Source organism: Meles meles, chromosome 3 (assembly GCF_922984935.1).
Source record: "Meles meles chromosome 3, mMelMel3.1 paternal haplotype, whole genome shotgun sequence".
NCBI classification, from domain to species: domain Eukaryota; kingdom Metazoa; phylum Chordata; class Mammalia; order Carnivora; family Mustelidae; genus Meles; species Meles meles.
Genome location: NC_060068.1, coordinates 112,229,337 through 112,250,646, shown reverse-complemented (window position 1 = coordinate 112,250,646; position 21,310 = coordinate 112,229,337). Strand labels below are relative to the sequence as shown.

The window sequence follows — 21,310 nt, the reverse complement described above, 5'->3', positions numbered from 1 at the left end:
GGCTGTGTTAAAGGCATGATGATCGGGGGCCTGGGTGGCTCAGTGGGTTAAAGCCTCTGCCTTTGGCTCAGGTCACGATCCTGGGGTCCTGGGATCAAGCCCCGCATCAGGCTCTCTGCTCGGCAGGGAGTCTGCTTCCCCTCCTCTCTCTCTCTCTCTGCCTGCCTCTCTGCCTACTTGTGATCTCTGTCAAATAAATAAATAAAATCTATAAATAAAATTAAAAAAAGGGCATGACGATCATGTTCTTGAAAAATCCGTTATCACCCAAGGATGCATACACCTAAGTATGTTCAGGGGAAATGCTTTAAATACTCCGGGGGGGGGGGGGGCAAGAAAAGTATGATTCAGAGAGAGGGCGAGGTGAAACAAGATTAGGAAAATGTGTTGAATGAAAGATGGGCAGGGATCATTATGCCATTATCTTTCCTTTAGTCAACATTTGAAAAGTACCACACAAAAAGTAAAAGTGAAAGGACAAAAGAGAATGAAAGGACAAAGAAAAACAAGGCTAGAAAACTGGCATCAGGAAAAAAAAATGGAAAGTAAAGCAGGAGTGATTTAGTAAGAATCCCTGCTTTTGTAACCTTTCCTGAGCAATAGTGACAATATTTAAAATTTTAGGAAAGAATCAGGTTTTCAGGGACACAATTTTATGTTAGATGCTGGGGTGCCTCTTCTACCTTCCTCCCACCATTATCATTCCTTAGGGATAAGAATCTTCATCTCATTACCCGTTTATATTACACATATTTAAATATACTCTGTGAAAAAAGGACACTTGATTGACCAGCATAGTGTTTCTCTGCAAAGGGTCTACCTGAATAGCTGCCACACACACACATTCGCTAATAACAACTATGAAAATAAGATGGTGTTTATATAGTACTTTTACCTAGGATCCTTTATTTACTTATTTTTTAATTTAAAATCCAATATAGAGGCGCCTGGGTGGCTCAAGTCAGTTAAGCATCTGCCTTTGGCTCATGTCATAATCCCAGGGTCCTGGGATGGAGCCCCACACCGGGCTTCCTGCTCAGAGGGAAGCCTGCTTCTCCCCACCCCCCAACTCTCTGTGCCTATATTCCCTTTCTCACTGCCTCTCTCTAGCAGATAAATAAAATCTTAAAAATAATAATAAAATAAAATCTAATATAATTGGGGTACCCTGGTGACTCAGTCGGTCAGGTGTCTGACTCTTGATTTTGGCTCAGGTCATGATCTCAGGGTCATGAGTTTAAGCCCCAAGTGGGGCTTAAACCCCACCCAATGCAGAGCCCGCTTGGAATTCTCTTTCTCCTTCTCCCTCTGCCTCTCTCTCCCTCCCCGAGACGCTTCACATGTGTGCACGCTCTTTAAAAAAATAAATAAAATAAAATCCAGTATAGGTAACATATGGTATTACATTTATTTCAGGTGTACAATATAGTGATTCTTCTCTGGGACTTTTAAATACTTTATAATTATCAATGTTCTTAGTTTGGGAGATAACAAACTTAAGGTTCAAAAGCGTCATATAACCTAATATTGAAGAATGCTAGAAACTGATTTTTTTTGTTGTCTCCTTATCACACAAGTTTTCCAATTTTCCAGCATGAATTTTTTTTTTTTAAAGTAATCTCTACACCCAGCATGGGACTCAAACTCATGACCCCAAGACCAAGAGTCACATGCTCCTGCAACTGAGCCAGCCAGTGCCCCTGAATGTGATTTCTTATATATTAAACATCTCATATGTACAAGATGTTTGTATGTAATTGTATGCCTAAGCCAAGGACTATTAAACACCCTAAAATAGAACAGGTATTTTATTATTTATAATTGAAGCTGCACTTAATGTGCTGAGAACAAAGGCACATATGTCCCAGAGCAAAAGCTGTTTTTAGTTTTGTGTGCATCACTGGTACAGTGAGAGGTATTTCTGACCAAACTCCATACATTCGGTATGACTGGTAAGCAATGGTGATTAGGAAACGTTTTACTGTCAACTCTAGACTACCTAATAAAATAAATGCAGATCACTTAATTAGATCATAAAAGCTCTTTCAACAATTTCATCCTTCAAAGTTTCTCCAGAGACCTTCTTACCTTTTTGCTCTTTGGAAAGCTGCTCAGCTTGGTCCCAAATTTCAGTGGCATAGAGGAAGTTGGACGTAACTTGAACATAGCTGGCTGCCATCTGGTGGATCCTCTGTGGAATGGTCACTGAAGAACCACTTGCTGTAGCACTACTGGCCCCAGAAGAGTAATTTCCAGAATTGCCTGGCGACAGCTTTGGAGAAACAGGGGAAGGCATCCCAACAGCTTTGCTACACAGAGAGAAACAGGAAACTCATGTGAATATGGTGAACATGATGAAACCCATGTTCTACTGGCTCTTCATCCATGAAGGCTTTTAAAATTTAAAGACTTTTTTAAACTAGAAGAGCCTGCAGAGAAGTACAATCTCTTTTAAGTATTTAGCTCACTAAAGCCCATGGTGAATCATCATATCTGGACTCTTTGTTTTAATGAATGGCAACAGAACAAAAGACAGCAAAGAACTGAGGAAGTCACACACCTTGAGAGCAGCAGTTCACCTCACTCCCAGCTGGACATACTTTCCATCTATGCTGGCAGGTAATTAGGTACTTTTCAAGTTGTTTCGTAGAAAGTTGGGAGGAATTTGCATTTTAACACAAGAAAATTGTGGCAGTAGATAGGGACGTCTTATTTTGAACTCCATTATTTATGGTACTTTCCTAGTTTAACCAAGTTATTCAAAGCTGACAAAGAGGTTCAGCTTTTTCATTCAACTGCAATTATCTCAGTCTTCCTGTCCATTAAATATTTCTTAGGAGACACATGTTGAAATCAGGGAGCTCATTTCAGCAGTACTAAAATTTGTGGAAGTGCCCAAGACCATAAAAAAAAAAAAAAAGAAAATGAAACAAAAGTTGGGGGAACAAAAGCTATTTGTTGTGAATATTTTTTTATCTTCTTTTTCAGCACTATAAATTTGGTTCAGAAAATACACAAGGGCAAACACAGAAAGTCGTTTAACATAAAAATAATAACGGAACAGAAAAAATTACAAAACAAAAGCTGTCGTGGTAATTGTCCTCCTTTCGGGGAGTGATTTGGGATGGAGGAGAAACCACAATCATGCCACTGTTACTAATTTCTGTCAGTATCGAGACCTGAGTAAAATAAAGATAAGCTCAATGATAAAAACCCAACTAGCTGTATAAATTAAACTCTGAAAAGGACTGAGGTGCTGTCAAAAAACTCAGTTTTCTACAGGTGACATGTCCCCTGCCTACTCCTGTGTTCATTGTATTTTCAACTTAGTAAAAAATAAAGAGGAAAAATGAAGACTTTAAAAAATACTTTATTAGAGATGGTTTTAATTTTTTTTAATTGTTATCTTTTCATTTCTGGAAACTGGACCCTACCCATCCTGCTTTTACACAAAAATAAATCATTTTGTCACAAAAAATATTTTATAGATTAAAATTTACCTACCTTCCCAAGCCAGGTGACGGTGCCTGAGAATTATTATAAGAATTCTGTGGAAAAAATAAGATGTACATAATTAAAAAAATACTACTTCTGAAGTATTAAATATATTCAAGAGCACACTGGGCCAGAATTGCTCCTTAAGATGCTTTACAAATTTAAGAACCCAAAATATAAGCACGAGAGCAAGAAAATGTGTGTGTGTGTAAATGTGCAACAGAAAGACCTTATTTAGGTGAGAACTGGGAGTTCTGGAAGACTTAAATGGAAGGACAGAGAATCAGTAACAGACAGACAAGAGGTGAGTCATACTTTGTGCAAAGGCTGTGGACGGATGTGACCCATACAGTTTCCCGGGAGCAGAGGTTTAGGTAAGGAACAGGAGAAAGAGACCTCAATGACTTGAGATCCGGGTAAGAAGCTCAGACCTGGGGGCACCTGGGTGGCTCAGTGGGTTAAGCCGCTGCCTTTGGGTCAGGTCATGATCTCAGGGTCCTGGGATCGAGTCCCGCATCAGGCTCTCTGCTCAGCAGGGAGTCTGCTTCTCTCTCTCTCTCTCTCTTGCTCTCTCTCTGCCTGCCTCTCTGCCTACTTGTGATCTCTCTCTGTCAAGTAAATAAATAAAATCTTTAAAAAAAAAAAAAAAAAAAAAAGAAGCTCAGACCTGACCTGGCAAGCATGGCAAGCAACAGTAAGCTACTGAAGAGTCTGAACTCAGAACCAGGGCAGGATTTTAAGAAGATTGATGTGGGGGTGTGAGGAAAACGCATAGACATTTTAGGAAACTAACTGAACAGTCTGAGGAAGCGTGGTAGTGAAAACAGAAGGCCATCTGCGAATTAGAAACTAGGTCTCATGACAGAAAGAGGCTCCACCTATTAAAATACTAGGAAAAGCTACTGCATATGGCTACAAAGATTCTACAATCAGATATATGTACATTTAGAAACTTTCCAAGAAGTTTCAAACCTATTTGAAAGTTCACCAACAAATCTTATCCCCTAGGACAGGCACCTTCCTTGTTTCTACACTTACCTTCAGGTGTTCTGTCAGTGTCTTTGAGTACTTCAGAGCATTTTCCTTCTTCAGTTTGAACAGCCTCAGGTACAGCAAAGACTGGCATCGCAGGCTAGTCAATGGAAAAGGGTAGCTTATTTACCAGCACAGTGGACTCTGACCACATATGCATAGACAACTTCTGTATTGTCCAAAAGCACAGGACTGGCTCATGTGAACAGACCACGTGTAAGGTCAACGACACTAATTCCCATGCAAAACTGGAAGCTGTGTTCTGATTATGGTACATACCAAAAGGAGGGGAAGAGCCTTAGGACTAGTCTCCTTTTTGTTGACCATCAAAAATCAAAACCTCACCCACAAGACACCAACATGTCATTATAACATATGCGTTCGAAGAAATCACTGAGGAGCAGAATCTCTAGATCAAATTATAAATATCTAAAATTCAACAACAAAAACTAGGGAACTCAACTATGCATAGTACAACTCTGAGGCAACATATGGGAACCTTACAATGGCTTGCAAAAGCTTTGCACGTTCACCACTGCCTACCTCTCCAGTCACTTTCACTTCTCCTTGGTCTTTATGTGTGATTCCTTTAGCTCCTTGATAGTTGCCAGTTTCTTTCCACCATCCAGCCCTTGCACATATCCCCTCTATTTGAAGACCAGGTGTCTCTATACTCTACTCTCTTATAGTTATTATACTTTTCTTTCAAAGTGCTGAATGCATATACTTGTGTGACGATTTGATTAATTTGTGTCTCCTCACACTAGATACTAGACGCCATGACAAAAAAGACCATGTCAGTTTACCCACAGCTACATTCCTAGCTGTTAAAGCCAGTGCCAGGTAAAGTAAATACTTTCAAAAAACGATCTGATAATATCGCCCTGGGACTAAGCCAACAAGCCACATTCGTTATTCTGAATAAGCTAAACATTTGTTTCCTAAGGGAAGGCATAGAATATGTGAATAAGGAGAGAGGATACTGAAAGAAAAGCCTGAAAAAGGGACCATGTGAGACATGGGGAGTTCTACCATCAGTCCTACTGTACCAAGGCTTTTGCCATGAGTGCAATGGACCAGAGACTGACAACAACTCAAAGTCTTTCAGTAGGAATTTTGACTTATTTTCTGCTTTACCCATCAAAAATAGATTTATGTCTAAGTTATGAAAGCCGAATCAAGGATAACATTCAGAAGGGCAAAAACAGCATAATTTCTTAGGGAACAGCCTGTCATCTAGCAGAGGCTGGAACACAACACTTACCAAAGTACCGTGAGCCTTTTATCTGCAGCTGTAGCATCAGGGGCTAAGTAATTCTTTAGCTTCATAGTGTATCTGTGAGTTAAAGCAACAAACAAATTACAGAAAACGTAGTACTTCACCTTGATCTTAGGACTTCCTTAGTCCTCAGAACATTAGAAACCAACCTAAACAAAGGCATAAATACCCACTGAAATATCTAATTCTCCTTATCCCAGGACAATAAAGGGTTAAGATCCTTCACAGCTTTACTGTATATAGCTGTATCAGCCCCTTCCTAGATAAGCCAAAGAAGTAATAGTGCCAATGACGTGGCAGCCAAGTTTTCCCACTTACTTGATGAGTTCCACTGTTTCTGAATACATAGGGAATGGGGATTTGGATTCCTGAGCATTTTTCTCTAATGCATTCCCACATTCAATGAAAGATACCACAGCATCAAGATAGTATACAGCTTTCTCAAACCTATCAGACTGAAGAAAGAATAAGGGTAATGAGAGATACACTGAGGTACTATGAGAACAAACAATAAATGAAAATTTAAGTTAATTTGATTAAATAAATAAATGTCAGAATGTTTACATACCAATGCATCGGCATTGTGCTTTAGCTTTTTTGCTTCTTGTAAATAATGGTCTGCTGAATAATTTCTGCAATGTAAATTTTTATAGTAAATAAAATAGTAAATGTTTTCATAAGATATTACTTGTTCACTTTCCTCTCTAGCATCCCTCAGTTTTCGTGTCTTCAAGAAAATGACCCATTACTAAACATTCAGTTCCAGGTTTTCTGACAAATGTTTTTATTGGGTTAAGTGCATAATTTGTGTTGGCCAACTCATGACAAATTTTCTACTTAGGAAAATAGAGGTCAAGCTCCTTAGTATTAAATGCTAATTTTCCCAAGTTGTTTGAAAGATTTGGAGTAAAAGGAATGTGGGTAAGAGAAATAACCTTTTAACAAAATGGACGAAAACCCCCAACACTCCTCTACTTATTTAAGAAAGCCCCCATGTTAAACAGGGTACCAGCAGCAGTCAGGTTCTACTTGAAGGCACCTTACTCACATCCCCTAGGAGTCATAGACCTCAGTTAAAAGGAATTGTACCTGGACTAGTAGAGTGCCTTTCAAATTAAAATCTGAATGTTCTATGTAGCACACCACAGTATGAATTCTTCTGGTTACTGACAGGAATTTATACCAGTTTCTTAAATGCTGACTGGAATGATTTCTCCAATGCATAAAAAAAAACATTTCTCTTACCTGTCATCAAAGGCAAGCTTTGTTCTCCGAGGCTTAGACGCATCAGGAGTTGGTGTAGATGAAGGACAGTTAGAGGAGCTATTTGGAGGCTTTTCCTGACCAAAAAAATATATAATGTTGAAAATACATAATGTTGGAAAAATATGCATGTTGAAAATTCTGAGGTGATTAAAATTAAACTGAAAGTATTTTTTGAGCCACTAGTAGAAAGGGAACAAAATTCCACTGCCTTTAGTAATTAATTTCCTTGTTACAAAATTTCTGAATTTCAGAATATAAAAGCCCTTTTTACAGAACAGGTCCACTTTATATAACCAAAAATATTCATTCTAATAACAGAGGTCTACTATGTACCAGGCAATGAACTAGACACTACGTAAAACCTAAGGAAGATACAACCTACTCTGAGAACAGGAGTACTGCTTAAGACAAAATTTACCGATAATTACTGGTCAACGAAAACAGTAATAATAAGATCTAACACTTACTATGTGCTTACTACTTACCAGGCACTAAGTTAACTAGGTACTTAGCACAGTCATTAATCCTTCCACAACCTTATGGAAGGTATATTGCTTTGGGAACAACATGAAAAGCAATGTCAAGGAGGGTAACTCACCCAAATTCGAACAGCTTTTTTTTTTTTTTTTAAGATTTTATTTATTTATTTGACAGACAGCACAAGTAGGCAGAGGCAGGCAGGAGAGAGGAGGAAGCAGGCTCCCTGCTGAGCAGAGAGCCCGATGTGGGGCTCGATCCCAGGACCCTGGGATCATGACCTGAGCCGAAGGCAGAGGCTTTAACCTTAACCCACTGAGCCACCGAGGCGCCCTCGAACAGCTTTTAAATGACATTCCTGGAATTTGGACTTTAAATCCAGATCTGTCACATTTTAAAAGGTTAGACACTTTCTTAAACTTTATTGCATCTCCTATCAACATAGCCCTTTATGTGGGGACTGAGAGCTTGTCTTTTCAACTGCTTCCCTACATACATTTTCCACAACAAAACACAAGTAAGCAGAATGCATCCTATGAATGCATGTTTCAACATTAAAAACCCAATCAATATATAATTTTACTGCTTGTGCTCAAAAATCTACTGAAAAGGAACCATAAACCATTTCTTTTCTTAAATGATAACAGCTTTTCAGTTCTACCCAATACAGCTTACCTCAAGGAATGAAATAAAAGCCTCGGGATTTGAGAAAATACTATGCTCTCTAAAGTTCCCATGTTTCTGAAATGGCTTCCTGCATATTATGATGGAATGTAACATTACTAGGCCAGTTTTCCCTCTATGTTTTCTAAGTACTTCCACAATTGCCTAATTATGCTGAAGGAAAACTGAAATTACTAAAATTACGTTCAGAAATTGTCTACGTATTTTAACACACTTTTCTTATATAAAAATTATATGCATGGGATTTGTAAAATCACTGTGTGGTTAAGGAAGTTAACTAAAATTACCGTAGTGGGAATTTCACAATATATCATTTATTGGATCACAGTGTGCACCTGAAACTAATGTGTTATGTATCAAATATATCTCAGTTAAAAAGAACCGGCAGTCGGGCGCCTGGGTGGCTCAGTGGGTTAAGCCGCTGCCTTCGGCTCAGGTCATGATCTCAGGGTCCTGGGATCGAGTCCCGCATCAGGCTCTCTGCTCAGCAGGGAGCCTGCTTCCCTCTCTCTCTCTCTGCCTGCCTCTCTGTCTACTTGTGATCTCTGTCAAATAAATAAAAATAAAATCTTTAAAAAAAAAAAAAAGAACCGGCAGAACTAAGAGGGAAAAAAAAGACAAATCTTGCATGTTTGTGGAAAAATGAACAAAAGGACAAAGTCACCAAAAATAGCAGCATAAAGAAGGTTTGAAAAGATGATTAATCTAACTGAATTACATAGATTCTGTGTCTACAATATATGCACAATATACACTCTTTGCTAACAAAACATTACAAAAATCTACCATATACCATACTCTCATAAAACAAATCTTATTAACAAATTTCAAAAGACTGTTACTATGAAGATTACTTTCAAGCCCCAATGCAATTAAGGTAGCAACATGAATCAGAAGACTCCTAGTAAATCTCAGTATGTCTGGAAATTGCCAACCTTTTTTTTTTTTTTGACTAACATGCTTTTAATAATTCATGGGTCAAAGATAAAACCACCCTGGAAATTAGAAAAGATTTTATTTTATTTTATTATTTTTTTTTAAAAGATTTTATTTATTTATTTGTCAGAGAGAGAGAGCACAGGCAGAGGCAGAAGCAGGCTCCCTGCCAAGCAAGGAGCCCGATGCGGGACTCGATCCCAGGACGCTGGAATCATGACCTGAGCCGAAGGCAGCCACTTAACCAACTGAGCCACCCAGGCGTCCCTAGAAAAGATTTTAAATGGAGTTATAAAAACACACCAAATCTTCTAGGATGCATGTAAGTAGTATTTAGAGGAAATAATACAGCCTAACTGCTTATATTAGAGAAAGAAAAAAGGGCTTAAAACTAATTTAAAGGTTAATGAGCTAAGTATCCATTTTTAAAAATCAGTAAACAGAACAGCAAAACAAAAAGAAAGAATAAGAAAGGAAATCATAGGGGTGCCTGGGTGGCTCAGTGGGTCATGATCCCAGGGTTCTGTGATCAAGCCCCACACTGGGCTCTCTGCTCCACAAGGAGCCTGCTTCCCCCTCTCTCTCTCTGCCTGCCTCTCTGCCTACTTGTGATCTCTGTCAAATAATTAAAAATAAAATCTTTAAAAAGAAAAAAAAGAAAGGAAATCATAAAGATTGTAAGTTAATGAAATAGAAAACAAAAATAAACTGCAAAGAATCAACATGTAAAACAGAGGCTATTTTCTGAAAAGACAAGTAAAACTAATAAGCCTCTGATGAGACTGATCAAGGAAAAGGGAAATGGCACAGAGAACTAATTTTAAGAACAAAAGGGGGACCTAATTAGAGATGTTAGAGATACCAAAAGCACAGTAAGAGACTGTAACAAACAACTTTATGGAAACATATTTCAGATATCTGATAATATGAGCAAATATGCAGAAAAAAAATAAAAATTATATGTAATTTTGGTTTTCCATTATATGTAATTTTCCTTTAGCTAAAATAAGAAAAAGCGTATTTTCCAACTAAATTACAGATTCTCTTTAATAAACCCATTTATAATTGCCTAAACTGGAAATTGCCAAGACTAACATTATGATTTTAGTAATTGTTAAAAGCCCTAAGATCTTGAAATCAAAGTGGTCAGGGCTTATATTTTATATTCTGTCAATAACAACAGAGTACCAAATAACTACATTTGATCCAACAAATATTTCCTGATTACCCACTAAGCTAAGCAGCAATGGAGAAAACACAAAACAAGATACAAATCCCTGCTTTCAAGGACCTGGCAGACCAATAAAGAGGAGACACAGTTTTACCTATGACAGCAAAAAAAACAAACGAACAGGTGAGCTCACTTAAAGAGAGAAGAGGGTTACGCATGGGTGGCTCAGTTAGGCCTCTGACTCTTGATTTCAGTTCAGGTCATGATCCTGGGGTCGTGGGATTCAGCCCCATGTTGGGCTCTGTGCTCAACAGGGAGCTTGCCTGAAATATTCCCCTGGCCCAACTCAGGCACACACTCCCTCTGTCTCAAATAAATATATTTTTAAAAAGATTTTATTTATTTATTTGACAGAGAGAGCATTCAAGTCTGGGGAATGGCAGGCAGAGGAGGGGCAGAGGGAGAAGCAGGCCCCCTGCTGAGCAGGGACCCTCCCCCCCCCCCATAAAGGGCTTGATCCCAGAACCCTGGGATCATGACCTGAACTGAAGGCAGGTGCTTAACCATCTAAGTCACCCAGATGCCCACAAATAAATCAATCTTTAAAAAAGACAGAGAGAGAATGGTATGGAGTTTTAAGAAATAAGCATTCAGGCCTCAAATCCCATAGGTGAAATATGGAAAATGGAGAAAGAGCCAGTTAGCAGGTAGACACAGAACTGGGACGGTGAAGGAGGCCAAGAGGACACTCAGGTTCCTTAAGGACACTAGGACTAACCCTCTAAACTACTACGTAAGGGTGTACATGTGGAGAAAAAGCCATCTGTATATCTCAATTTGAGCCATTGTTCACAGTTAAAATCACCTCAATTTTAAAGACTTCATTAAACTGCCACATTTAATAAGCATGAGTAACTATCTTTAATGGTCAATTTTTTCAACTCTCAAACCTTTGCTTACTCAAGTCACAATTAACAACCCAGTGAATTATATCCTTAAAAATCTAGGTGTTTTCTTAATTTTGTCAGAGTTTGCTCCTGATCAGTTTAGAAAGTAATGTAAATAATCCAGTAGATAAAGTCTAATTAAGTACAGCCTTGAAAGAACTTCTATGATCCACTTCTCCACCCATAAAACATGAAGAACAGGCCCCTATATTAAGATCATGATCCAGGAATAGTTCCAGTACTAGCTCAGCTGAAGAATTTTCTCTCCATGAATCAAAGCCAGATTGGCTGCTTTATCACTTTATGTAATACAGTTGCTTGTAAAATCTAATTCTAAAAAATCCAAAGCCAACTTCAAATCACAGACAACTCAATCATAAGAACTGGAGCAATTTATAATTAGATCATAATCAACTACTTTCTTCCAAAATCAACTTTTCCAATTATGGGTTTCTGTCTTAATATGCACGTGGCCAGGTGAAGTACTGCTTTCACAGTCTCAGGTCAACTACGTATGTTAGTTATCAAGATTATGACATTTTGAGAGTAAAAATGCACAGGCCTATAAATTTAATGAGAGATTTACACAATTGTCAAAGCACAATGCCACCTCAGAGAATTCCTAGGGCAATGAGATTGCTCTTCAAAAGGCTCACACTCCCACTGCCTTACCTTGACCTCCTTCGAGCTACTGGAAGTCTTCCCTTCAGTCTTCTTCTGCTTTGATGTGGAGGAACTGTTTTTGCTGCTGCCACTATTCTCCTTGTTGCTATTATTACTTGACTTTAAAGAAGATGACTGACTAATAGTCCTCTTCCGAGAGCCATGCTCTGTTTTTGGATCTTTTGAGGGAATAGGCCCCGTGGGAGACGGCAACAAATCCTTTTCTTTTGCAGAACTTTGTTTAGATGACCTGCCAAATCAAACAAAAGCCTTCATTTCTCTAACACCATCATATGGGGGTGATGGATTTTTTTCTATTTCTCTCTGCCTGCTTTCAAGACAAATTTATTTCTCCCTATTTAAGTATTATGACATATGATTTCTACAAAACAAAGTAAGAGTGTACATTTCATGAGGACAGGTATCTTACCTGTTTTCCACCCCCTGGCTGTATGTATACCCAGTGCCTAAATGTTGGTCTGCCACACAAGTATTCAATAAATACTGATTACATAAATGAGAAGATGACTGATGAAGATACGAAGTTCCTAAGTTAGAAACTTGTCTCTTGACAGATCCAGATAAGCTTATCATCTAGCCAGAAAGTGGTAAAACTTTACTTTAATACTTATCCTATAAAAATACATATGTTTATAAAAAAATAAGAAATAAATAAAAAATTAAAAAGAAAAATACTTATCCTGTACTCAACCTTACTCCACTACAGAAAGAAGAAAGGAAGAGACTGAATTTTAAAAACTTTCCAATGTAATTAGCTAACAGCAATTAGCTAACAGCTCCCTCCTCTACTACTGGTTGGTATATATACAACATTTACATGGACATGACATACAGAGCACATTACAAAGTACCCAATGGCAAATGACATACACATATTAACACACGTGACATGTTTTGGGGACGTACTCTCTGTTGCTGGATGGCTTGTGACCTGCCGAATTCTTGTCCTCTGTTTTGGGTTTCTTGCTGTCATTGGCTCGGGTATCATCTTCATTCTGGATGAAAAACAGAGAAAAGCAACTACTATATTTGATTTTTATTCATCTAATTTCAGTTTCCAGCAGGAGTCACCTTCAAATAATTTATCCCTGATAAGTTCCAGAAAGAAGATAAATATGAAATGAAAGAATTCATTTAAATAAGGCTCAGTAAACTGAATTTCAAGGCTGAGGAAAAGTCCAAACACTGAAACACATTTCCTACAGTCTTTCAGGTGACATCTTTTCATCCTAATGATTTGGGGTGTGTGTGTGTGTGTGTATGTGAAATTATAATTAAGACATAATTCATATACCATAAAATCCACTCTTTAAAAGTTCACAATTCAATGACTTTTAGTATATTCACAGAGGTGTACAACCATTACTACAAACAATTCTAGAACATTCTCATCATCTAATAGACAACCTGTGCCCTTCAGCAGGCATTCCCCCCATTCCCTCGACCCCAGACTCTAGTAATCACTAACCTATATATTTGTCTTTATGGAACTGCCTATTCTAAACAGTTCAGAATCACATTTGCGGCCTTTTGTGTCTGGTTCCTTTCACTTAGGAGAATATTTTTCAGGTTCATTGATGCTGTAGCATGTATCAGGATTTCATTTGTGGTTATACCTGTATATATTCCATTGTATGCATGTATCACATTTTTTTATCCATTTATCAGTTAATGGCCATATGGTTGTCTCCACTTTTTCTCTAATATAAATAATACTGCTGTGAACATACAAGTGTAAGTCTTTGTGTAGACGTATTTTCACTTCTCTCGGGTATGTGCCTAAGTGGAATGGAGTGGAATTGCTGGGTCATAAAGTAACATTGTGTTTAACTTTTTTTTTTTTTTTTAAGATTTTATTTATTTATTTGACAGAGAGAGAGATCACAAGTAGGCAGAGAAGCAGGCAGAGAGAGAGGAGGAAGCAGGCTCACCTGCGGAGCAGAGAGCCCGATGCGGGGCTCGATCCCAGGACCCTGAGATCATGACCTGAGCCGAAGGCAGCGGCTTAATCCACTGAGCCACCCAGGTGCCCCTGTGTTTAACTTTTTAAAGACTGCCAAAACTGCTCCAAAGCGGCTACCTATCATTTTATATTCCCACAGCACTGTATGAAAATTCTAACTCCTCCATATCTTCGCCAATACTTGTTACTGTCCATTATTTTTTATTATAGCCAAGCCTAACGACTGTGAAAAATTGCCAAAGCTACCATCCTGACTAAGTCTAAGTTTTCCTATTGCTTTAAATATCAGACCTCAAGAATCCAAAACATTCTGCCATAACAAAAGAATCTGTCCTCTACACCAATGATTGAAAGTGGACACATAAAAACATGATACAAAAGAATCTACATCCTTCATTACTGTTGGCTGAGATTCCTCTCTCAGTACCATCTGCTTTATCTTCAAGAACTGTCCCTGACACTTAGTTTTACCAAAGCCCATAAATCTCAAAAATCATTACCAAGTTTCCAGACTTGATCCTGATTAAGGATGGGAGGAATAAAACATGCCAATGAGATGTGGGAAAGGGAAAGAGTATGGTGCAATTCTTTTAGAAGGGGATTTTCCATTTTAAGATATATACTATAGAATTTTAAACAAAAGAATAAAAAGGGCATTCTATATTGTATTTCTATATTTTATAAAGTCTTTTTTTAAGACTTTATTTATATTTTATAAAATCTTATAAAGAATATGTAATACTTTTCAAGCACCAGAGGACCAATTCTTAATTCCATTAAGCTCCTTAGTTGTTTTTTTTTTAAATATATATATTTTATTAATTTATTTGACTAAGAGAGAGAAATCACAAGCAGGCAGAGAGAGGGGAAAGCAGGCTTCCCGCTGACCAGAGAGCCCGATTTGGGGCTCGATCCCAGGACCCTGAGATCATGACCTGAGCCGAAGGCAGAGGCTTAACCCACTGAGCCACCCAGGCGCCCCAAGCTCCTTAGTTTTCTAAACAGCATAGTCCATCGTTTATAAGCTCTTACTTCAAGTAAGTCTATGAATTAAATCCTGCAACAATGTCCAGCAACTTGAGGTTGTAGTTCTAGAGGGGCCAGCAGCCTAAACTTACCAGCCAAAAAAGCTTCCCTATACTACAATAATGGAAACACATTAGGTATATCACCCAAAGTAGTAAGCTTCAGTTTTGTATAAATCCAAATTTTTAAATATCTTCAATTTCTGAAGAGTCTAAGAAAGAAGGGTATTATTCTAGTTTGCTCAAATGTACTTCATCATCTGCACCATGTACTGTGGTCTTAAGAAAAAGAGGAAAGACCTTCAGCTCACTTCATTTTAAGAAAATGCTTTATTATTCCTATCTTCTCATGTGAGACTCTCAAGGTCAGCTGGGATTGGGGTTTTGCTCTGAGTCTACCTGGTACAACTATTCTGGTACCTATCTGTCCACCTGATCACGTCTTTGGTATTATATGATCATATTCACACATACATATCAGGAGAAATCATACTATTCTTCAATATAAATCATTAAAATTTACTTTCCTCTAAAAATTTCTCACTAGAGCTGAAAGATCAAACTCTTTTTCCCAAAGAATCCCTGTCTATACATGAAAGTTGTTCAGCTCTTTTCATTACATGTCCCTTATCTTCCCATCGTAGACATCTGTGGGTTTTCACATCTCCTGGGTCTAAAAAGGCTGACCTTCAACATATACCAAGCTTCACCTCTAAATCCAAATTACCCTAGATAAATCTAGGACAAGAGCTGGCCATGTGTGAGCAAATGTGTTTAGTCCTGAAGTTGTAGACACGGGTGTTCGAAAAGGGAAATAAGCTGAAGCACAGATATGTACAGAGGACTGGTAAGTTCCTAAGGATGTGTCCAAATTGGTGAATCAATCTGGAAGCTGGAATTAGCAGTTTAAAAGGTGTGACTTGGTCTGGGCATAAAAGAGAAGGGAATGTTAACGGTTGTCACAATCTGGAAAATATATATCCCAACTAAAGACATTTAAAATCAAAACGTTAAGAATGTTGTGAAGGCCAGTTTGCAATTCCTGCTTTACTTTCACCTCCACCCTGGCCAGCACATATGCTAAACAGAAGCACTGGCTCATCTCCTACTGGATGAGAAACTAAAGGAGCCAGGCAGAGGCTCACTGGTCCTCCAGAGACTGTTCGGTCTGGAGCCTTCCCAGGGTCTCGGGCTCAACCTCTATTTTCTCTTCTAGCTATGACTCAACCAGGTATTTTCTGGCTTACTGAGATTTCCACTGCATTTCAGATTCCGATGTTTAAAAACAAAACAACAAAAACTCTTTACAAACCTTATGTTTCCTCTTGCCTTTGTTGGAAACTTTTTCTGCTGCGGCTTGTTTCTGAGCCTCTCTTGTGTGCTTTTCTGGCACATTTTTCTTTTCCCCCTTGGGTGGCTCTGTTTCTTTATAAGGCTTTCCTGGTATTCTGGTCAAGAGATTCAGGTCAATCTTCACAATAAGTGGATACCTGTCATCAGGCTCACTAAGGGGTGAAAGAAGTTCCTTCTCTTCCATAGGAGAGAACATTCGTTGCCGAAAAAAACTATCTTCTTCCTCCACTGAGGAGGGTTTCACGGGAGTCCTGTTACTCTCAGGGTACTTAGGAGTTTGTGAGGAAGGAGGAAGGCTCTCGCTTTCATCCGAATCTGAGGATGAGGTATCTGTTTCTATGATTTCCCTTGATTTCTGGGAAGATTTACTCGTTGACTTGTATTTCTTTTTCTCTGCAGAAGGTCGAGGGGAAGATTTGGAGTCCTTTTTAATATTGGGTTTCCTTGAGCCTTTGGTGGCTGCTTTATGTCTGCTGGAGGGTATGCTGGTAGCCATGTCTACAGGGGTTTCGCTTTCTATCTTCAGGCCTCCCCGGGGCTCTTCAGCAGCTGCCTTCTCAGCCTTTTTGGGTTGTTTTTTGCCTACAGTTCTCCTCTGTGTTGTGCTGTCACTCTGTGCAGGGGACTTCTGCCTCCCTCGCCCACTTTCTGATCCCTTTTGTACAGTTTTGGAGTCTCGTCCAGGAGTAGCAGAACTCGTTTCTTTAGGTCCACTTGGATCAGGGTAGCTATTGCCAGTGCCCTGTTCTCGGCCTTCCTTTTTATAGCCTTGAGATGATGGGATGTTACTATCCACAGAAGAAGCTGGTGACACTTTATGTGGGTTCACCTTATTCAACCAATTATCAAGTTGCCATTTGTTTGTTGGTGGTGGTTCAGGCTGAAAAACAGAGAAATAAATATGCTTTTGTTAATAATGAAGCTTTTTCCCTCCTCAACAATCTCAAGGAAGAGGAAAAAGCACGTCTAAGACCACAATGGCATTTGCTATTCACAGTTTTGACTGAACTAAAGCAAAGGGCTGAATACTGACTGTCAGAGCTCTCATCACTTGAATGAGAAGATAAGCCTGATATTACATAGGGTCCTTAAACATTAAAGATGGGGCACCTGGGTGGCTCAGTGGTTAAGCATCTACCTTTGGCTCAGGTCATGGTCCCAGGGTCCTGGGATCAGGCCCTGCATCGGGCTCCCTGCTTGGTGGGGAAGCCTGCTTCTCTCCCTCCCACTCCCCCCGCTTGTGTTCCCTTTCTTGCTGTGTCTCTCTCTGCCAAATAAATAAATAAAATCTTTAAAAATAAACAAATAGGTGGCGCCTAGCTGGCTCGGTGGGTAAAGCCTCTGCCTTCGGCTTGGGTCATGATCTCAGGGTCCTGGAATCAAGCCCCGTGTCGGGCTCTCTGCTCAGCGGGGAGCCTGCTTCCCCCGCCCTCTCTCTGCCTGCCTCTCTGCTTACTTGTGATCTCTGTCTGTCAAATAAATAAATCTTAATAAACAAACAAACAAACAAACATACATTAAAGATTCCTATCAAGAACCTAACTTCAAAGGTAAAATTACAAATGACCACAGGATATACTTAATTCCAAAAAGTAAACAAATGATGTAGGTACTGATAGAGACTTTTAACCTTATTTTATCAACCTATAGTAAAATTATAAAATATAAGACTCCTTTTATTCACAATAACTACATAACATGAATTACCATGCTGAGATATAAAAAGAAAGCCCAAACTAAAACAATCCAGTATTTTAGGGACCCGAAATATGACCTCAAGTAATTCCTAATCTAGTCTGAATGTCTGTTCAAATAACAACGAAACTAAGTGTCTAAACTTCCTCTAAGATATCCAGGTTAAATTTCTTAACCTTCTTTCCCTTCACCTTTTATATTTGGAATAGGTCTTATGTGGCCATCACCAGGGGCCATGGGAGGCCTACAGAAGACACCCTGCCTCCCTCTCACCTCAGGAGATGCACTCTGGGACGGCTCATTTGCCTCACTGTCACTGGAGCTACTTTCACTCTCTGAGTCAGATCCAGAGCTGCTTTCAGATCCACTGTGGCTGCTAGAATCATCCCTGGAGTTATCAGCTCCTTCACTATTATGGTGTGAAGGTTCAGAGTTACTAAAAAGAGATAAAACATATAAATGACCAAAAGTTTTTTTGTTTTGTTTTACAGTGACAACAGGAAAACACCCAAATCTGACAACCAACTTTATTTAAAATGTTTACTGTTTGTTATGCTGTTACAGGTCTATGAATCCAGATTGTCATTTATAAATGAAATACTTTCTTACCAAGTTTCTAACATGCTGCTCAGCCATTAGCTCTTACCTTTTAAAAAGATTTCTACTGGGGTATAATTTATATACCACAGAATTCACCCATGTTAAGTGTACAATTCAATGATTTTTAGTTAATTTACAAGGCTGTACAATCGCCACTACAATAATATTTACTTTATAAGGTCAATTATAATATTACTATAATGCTATCAGGTGATACCTACCCCTCCAAGTAAAACAAAAAATAAAAGGATGCATACCTTCCTGGTGTACTTCTTGGCATTGTCTTATCACAATCCTAAAGTAAAACATGAGAGGGAATGCAAATGAATAAAGAGCACTCTATCTGCTTAATGTGAATAATATTTGATTTTTTTTTATTAAAACTTTTTTTAAGATTTTATTTATTTATTTGACAGAGATCACAAGCAGGCACAGAGGCAGGCAGAGAGAGAGCAAGGGAAGCAGGCTCCCTGCTGAGCAGAGAGCCCGATGTGGACTCGATCCCAGGACTCTGAGATCATGACCTCAATCGAAGGCCGAGGCTTAACCCACTGAGCCACCCAGGCACCCAATATTTGAATTCTTAATAGAACACCAGCAGCTCTAATGTAGCCTCAATGTTTACCTATAACACTTGGGACACACTGTTGTTATCTAAAGAATAACTAACTGCCCAGCTAAGATGAAAAGCTTTGTTAAAAGTTCTTCTTGCCAACAATCTCACGTTTCATGAGAATATTCTGATCTATGATTAAGTAGTAAGGAAAAGCCAATTTAAAAATAAAAAAAGGTTTAAAGACAGAGCAGAACATAACAACATTCCACTGTCAGAAAGCAGTAAGGAACTTATTTGAAATAAATGAGTCACGTATGTATCATTTGATTCTAATATTTATAAAATACAATGTAGGGGTGCCTGGGTGGCTCAGCGGGTTGGTTAAGCCTCTGCCTTCGGCTCAGGTCATGATCTCAGGGTCCTGGGATAGAGGCGAGCATAGTCAAATAAATGGATAAAATCTTAAAAAAAAAAACACAACAATACAAACAATACTGTATGAAACTGGAAATTCATAAAGCAGTAGACACACCTGCTCCCCATCGCTGTCTTCACTGCTGCTTAGTTTTAAGTCATCTTTTAACATGCTAGAGGGAAAAGGCAGAAAGAGTAATTTTCTAACAGTATACCATGGCACACCAGAGTATTAAATAGCTACGAATCATTCTAGAAATAATCATGGTGGGAGACAAAGATTTAATAAAAAAAAAAAACACACACATACACACACACACAAACAAACAAACAAACAAAAAAACAAAGAAAGAACCAGTAAGTCTTACTCTGGTGTGCTTCACAGCCAGGGTAAAAACTGAGAAAGGAGGAAGTGAACATTTCAAAAGCTCTCACTTTTCCATAAGTAAAACATGTAACCTTCTTTTCTAATTAAATAAGCCACCCTCTACAAACTCTTATAACTCAGTGTTATCTCTATTTTTCTAATTGCATCCACACCCAGTCATTCATATTAAAACAAATGATCATACTCATACCCAACAGTCCACTAGAGATAAAACTCCTAAAAAGAAGGAAGATAAAATCAAAGTATCAGCAATTCTCTTTCACTGTCCCTCATGTTCCACGAAGAGATTGATACATCTTCGTAATTGTGAAAACCAGAACACAAAATCCAAGCACTAGTTCATAAACGCCTTGGTATGAAAGACGACTGCTCTCTGGAGAAGTAACAATCTGGGGTAAGAAACTTAGCTATAAAATAGGAATGACCACGTATGAACTAAAAATAAACTCCAGCTTCTAAATCTTCCTTGATTAAAGTTCAGATAAATTTAAAAAAAAGAAAAAAAAAACACAAATAAATTCCGTAAACTGATAGTTTCTGAAATTAATTTTTCAAAGTAAAATTACAGATTTAAATTTTCCTTAAGGTCATAAAATCAACATTAAAATAAAGAATCTGAGTAATGACCCATAAAATATTCCTTGCCTTTTTATAGGAGAACAAAAATTAATACAAAGCTTAGGGAAATCCACTAGAAAAATGCTTAATTTCTCATTACTAGTAGTTCTATTACCTTTCTTCTTAAAATCTCATGACAGTCTCCAATCAGTGGAAAGGAAATCTTCTTTCACTCCAGTAACTACTGATACTTTCCCCTCAAAGCTTACCCTGAGTGTCTATATCTGACCCCAAATTCAGATTATCCCCTAAAAGATCACCTTGAAACAAAGTAACCGGATGATTACAGAACTATGAACAGTGTTTAAAGGCTGGCCCAGTTAAGCAGGACAGAAAAAAGAGTTTTCATTTGGACAAGGGCTTAGTGCATCTCTATGACTGATATCCTGCAAGGAAATGTACTTACTCTGAATTCGCTCAGCCCTTATGATTTAATAATGGCAGCTCAATGAACCTGTTCACACACATGGAGATGTCAAAGCTTTTACAAGACTGCTCAAGGTCCTACATGTTTTTGTTCCCTCAGCAACCAAAGTGATTCGCATATATATGGTAGGTTTTTACTGGTTCTTTGCATACAAATAAATATGATAAATATGAATATAATTTCAATTCTGTAGTAGTGTGGGGGGGGGGTTTCTTGCATTCACATAACTTCATTCTCAGTTTTTCCTTTGTTCAGCGTTAAGAAGCTGAGGTTTTTAGTACAGATTACAGGTTATAGCTT

General features: G+C 38.4%; 1 protein-coding gene across 2 annotated transcripts in view; it reads right to left on the bottom strand.

The window, feature by feature from the left end:
* The window catches only part of AFF4 (AF4/FMR2 family member 4), a 90,476-nt gene that overhangs the window by 7,323 nt on the left and 61,843 nt on the right, over positions 1-21,310 (bottom strand). For both annotated transcript variants that reach the window (XM_046000257.1, XM_046000258.1), the window contains exons 8-20: positions 19,696-19,750; positions 18,865-18,902; positions 18,281-18,443; positions 16,272-17,192; positions 12,878-12,966; positions 11,960-12,200; positions 7,052-7,146; positions 6,375-6,438; positions 6,125-6,261; positions 5,792-5,863; positions 4,534-4,627; positions 3,505-3,548; positions 2,089-2,309 (exon numbers count right to left, since the gene is read on the bottom strand). In XM_046000257.1, the coding sequence (XP_045856213.1) occupies positions 2,089-2,309; positions 3,505-3,548; positions 4,534-4,627; positions 5,792-5,863; positions 6,125-6,261; positions 6,375-6,438; positions 7,052-7,146; positions 11,960-12,200; positions 12,878-12,966; positions 16,272-17,192; positions 18,281-18,443; positions 18,865-18,902; positions 19,696-19,750 (2,234 nt within the window). The remainder of the gene's footprint in view (positions 1-2,088; positions 2,310-3,504; positions 3,549-4,533; positions 4,628-5,791; positions 5,864-6,124; positions 6,262-6,374; positions 6,439-7,051; positions 7,147-11,959; positions 12,201-12,877; positions 12,967-16,271; positions 17,193-18,280; positions 18,444-18,864; positions 18,903-19,695; positions 19,751-21,310) is intronic.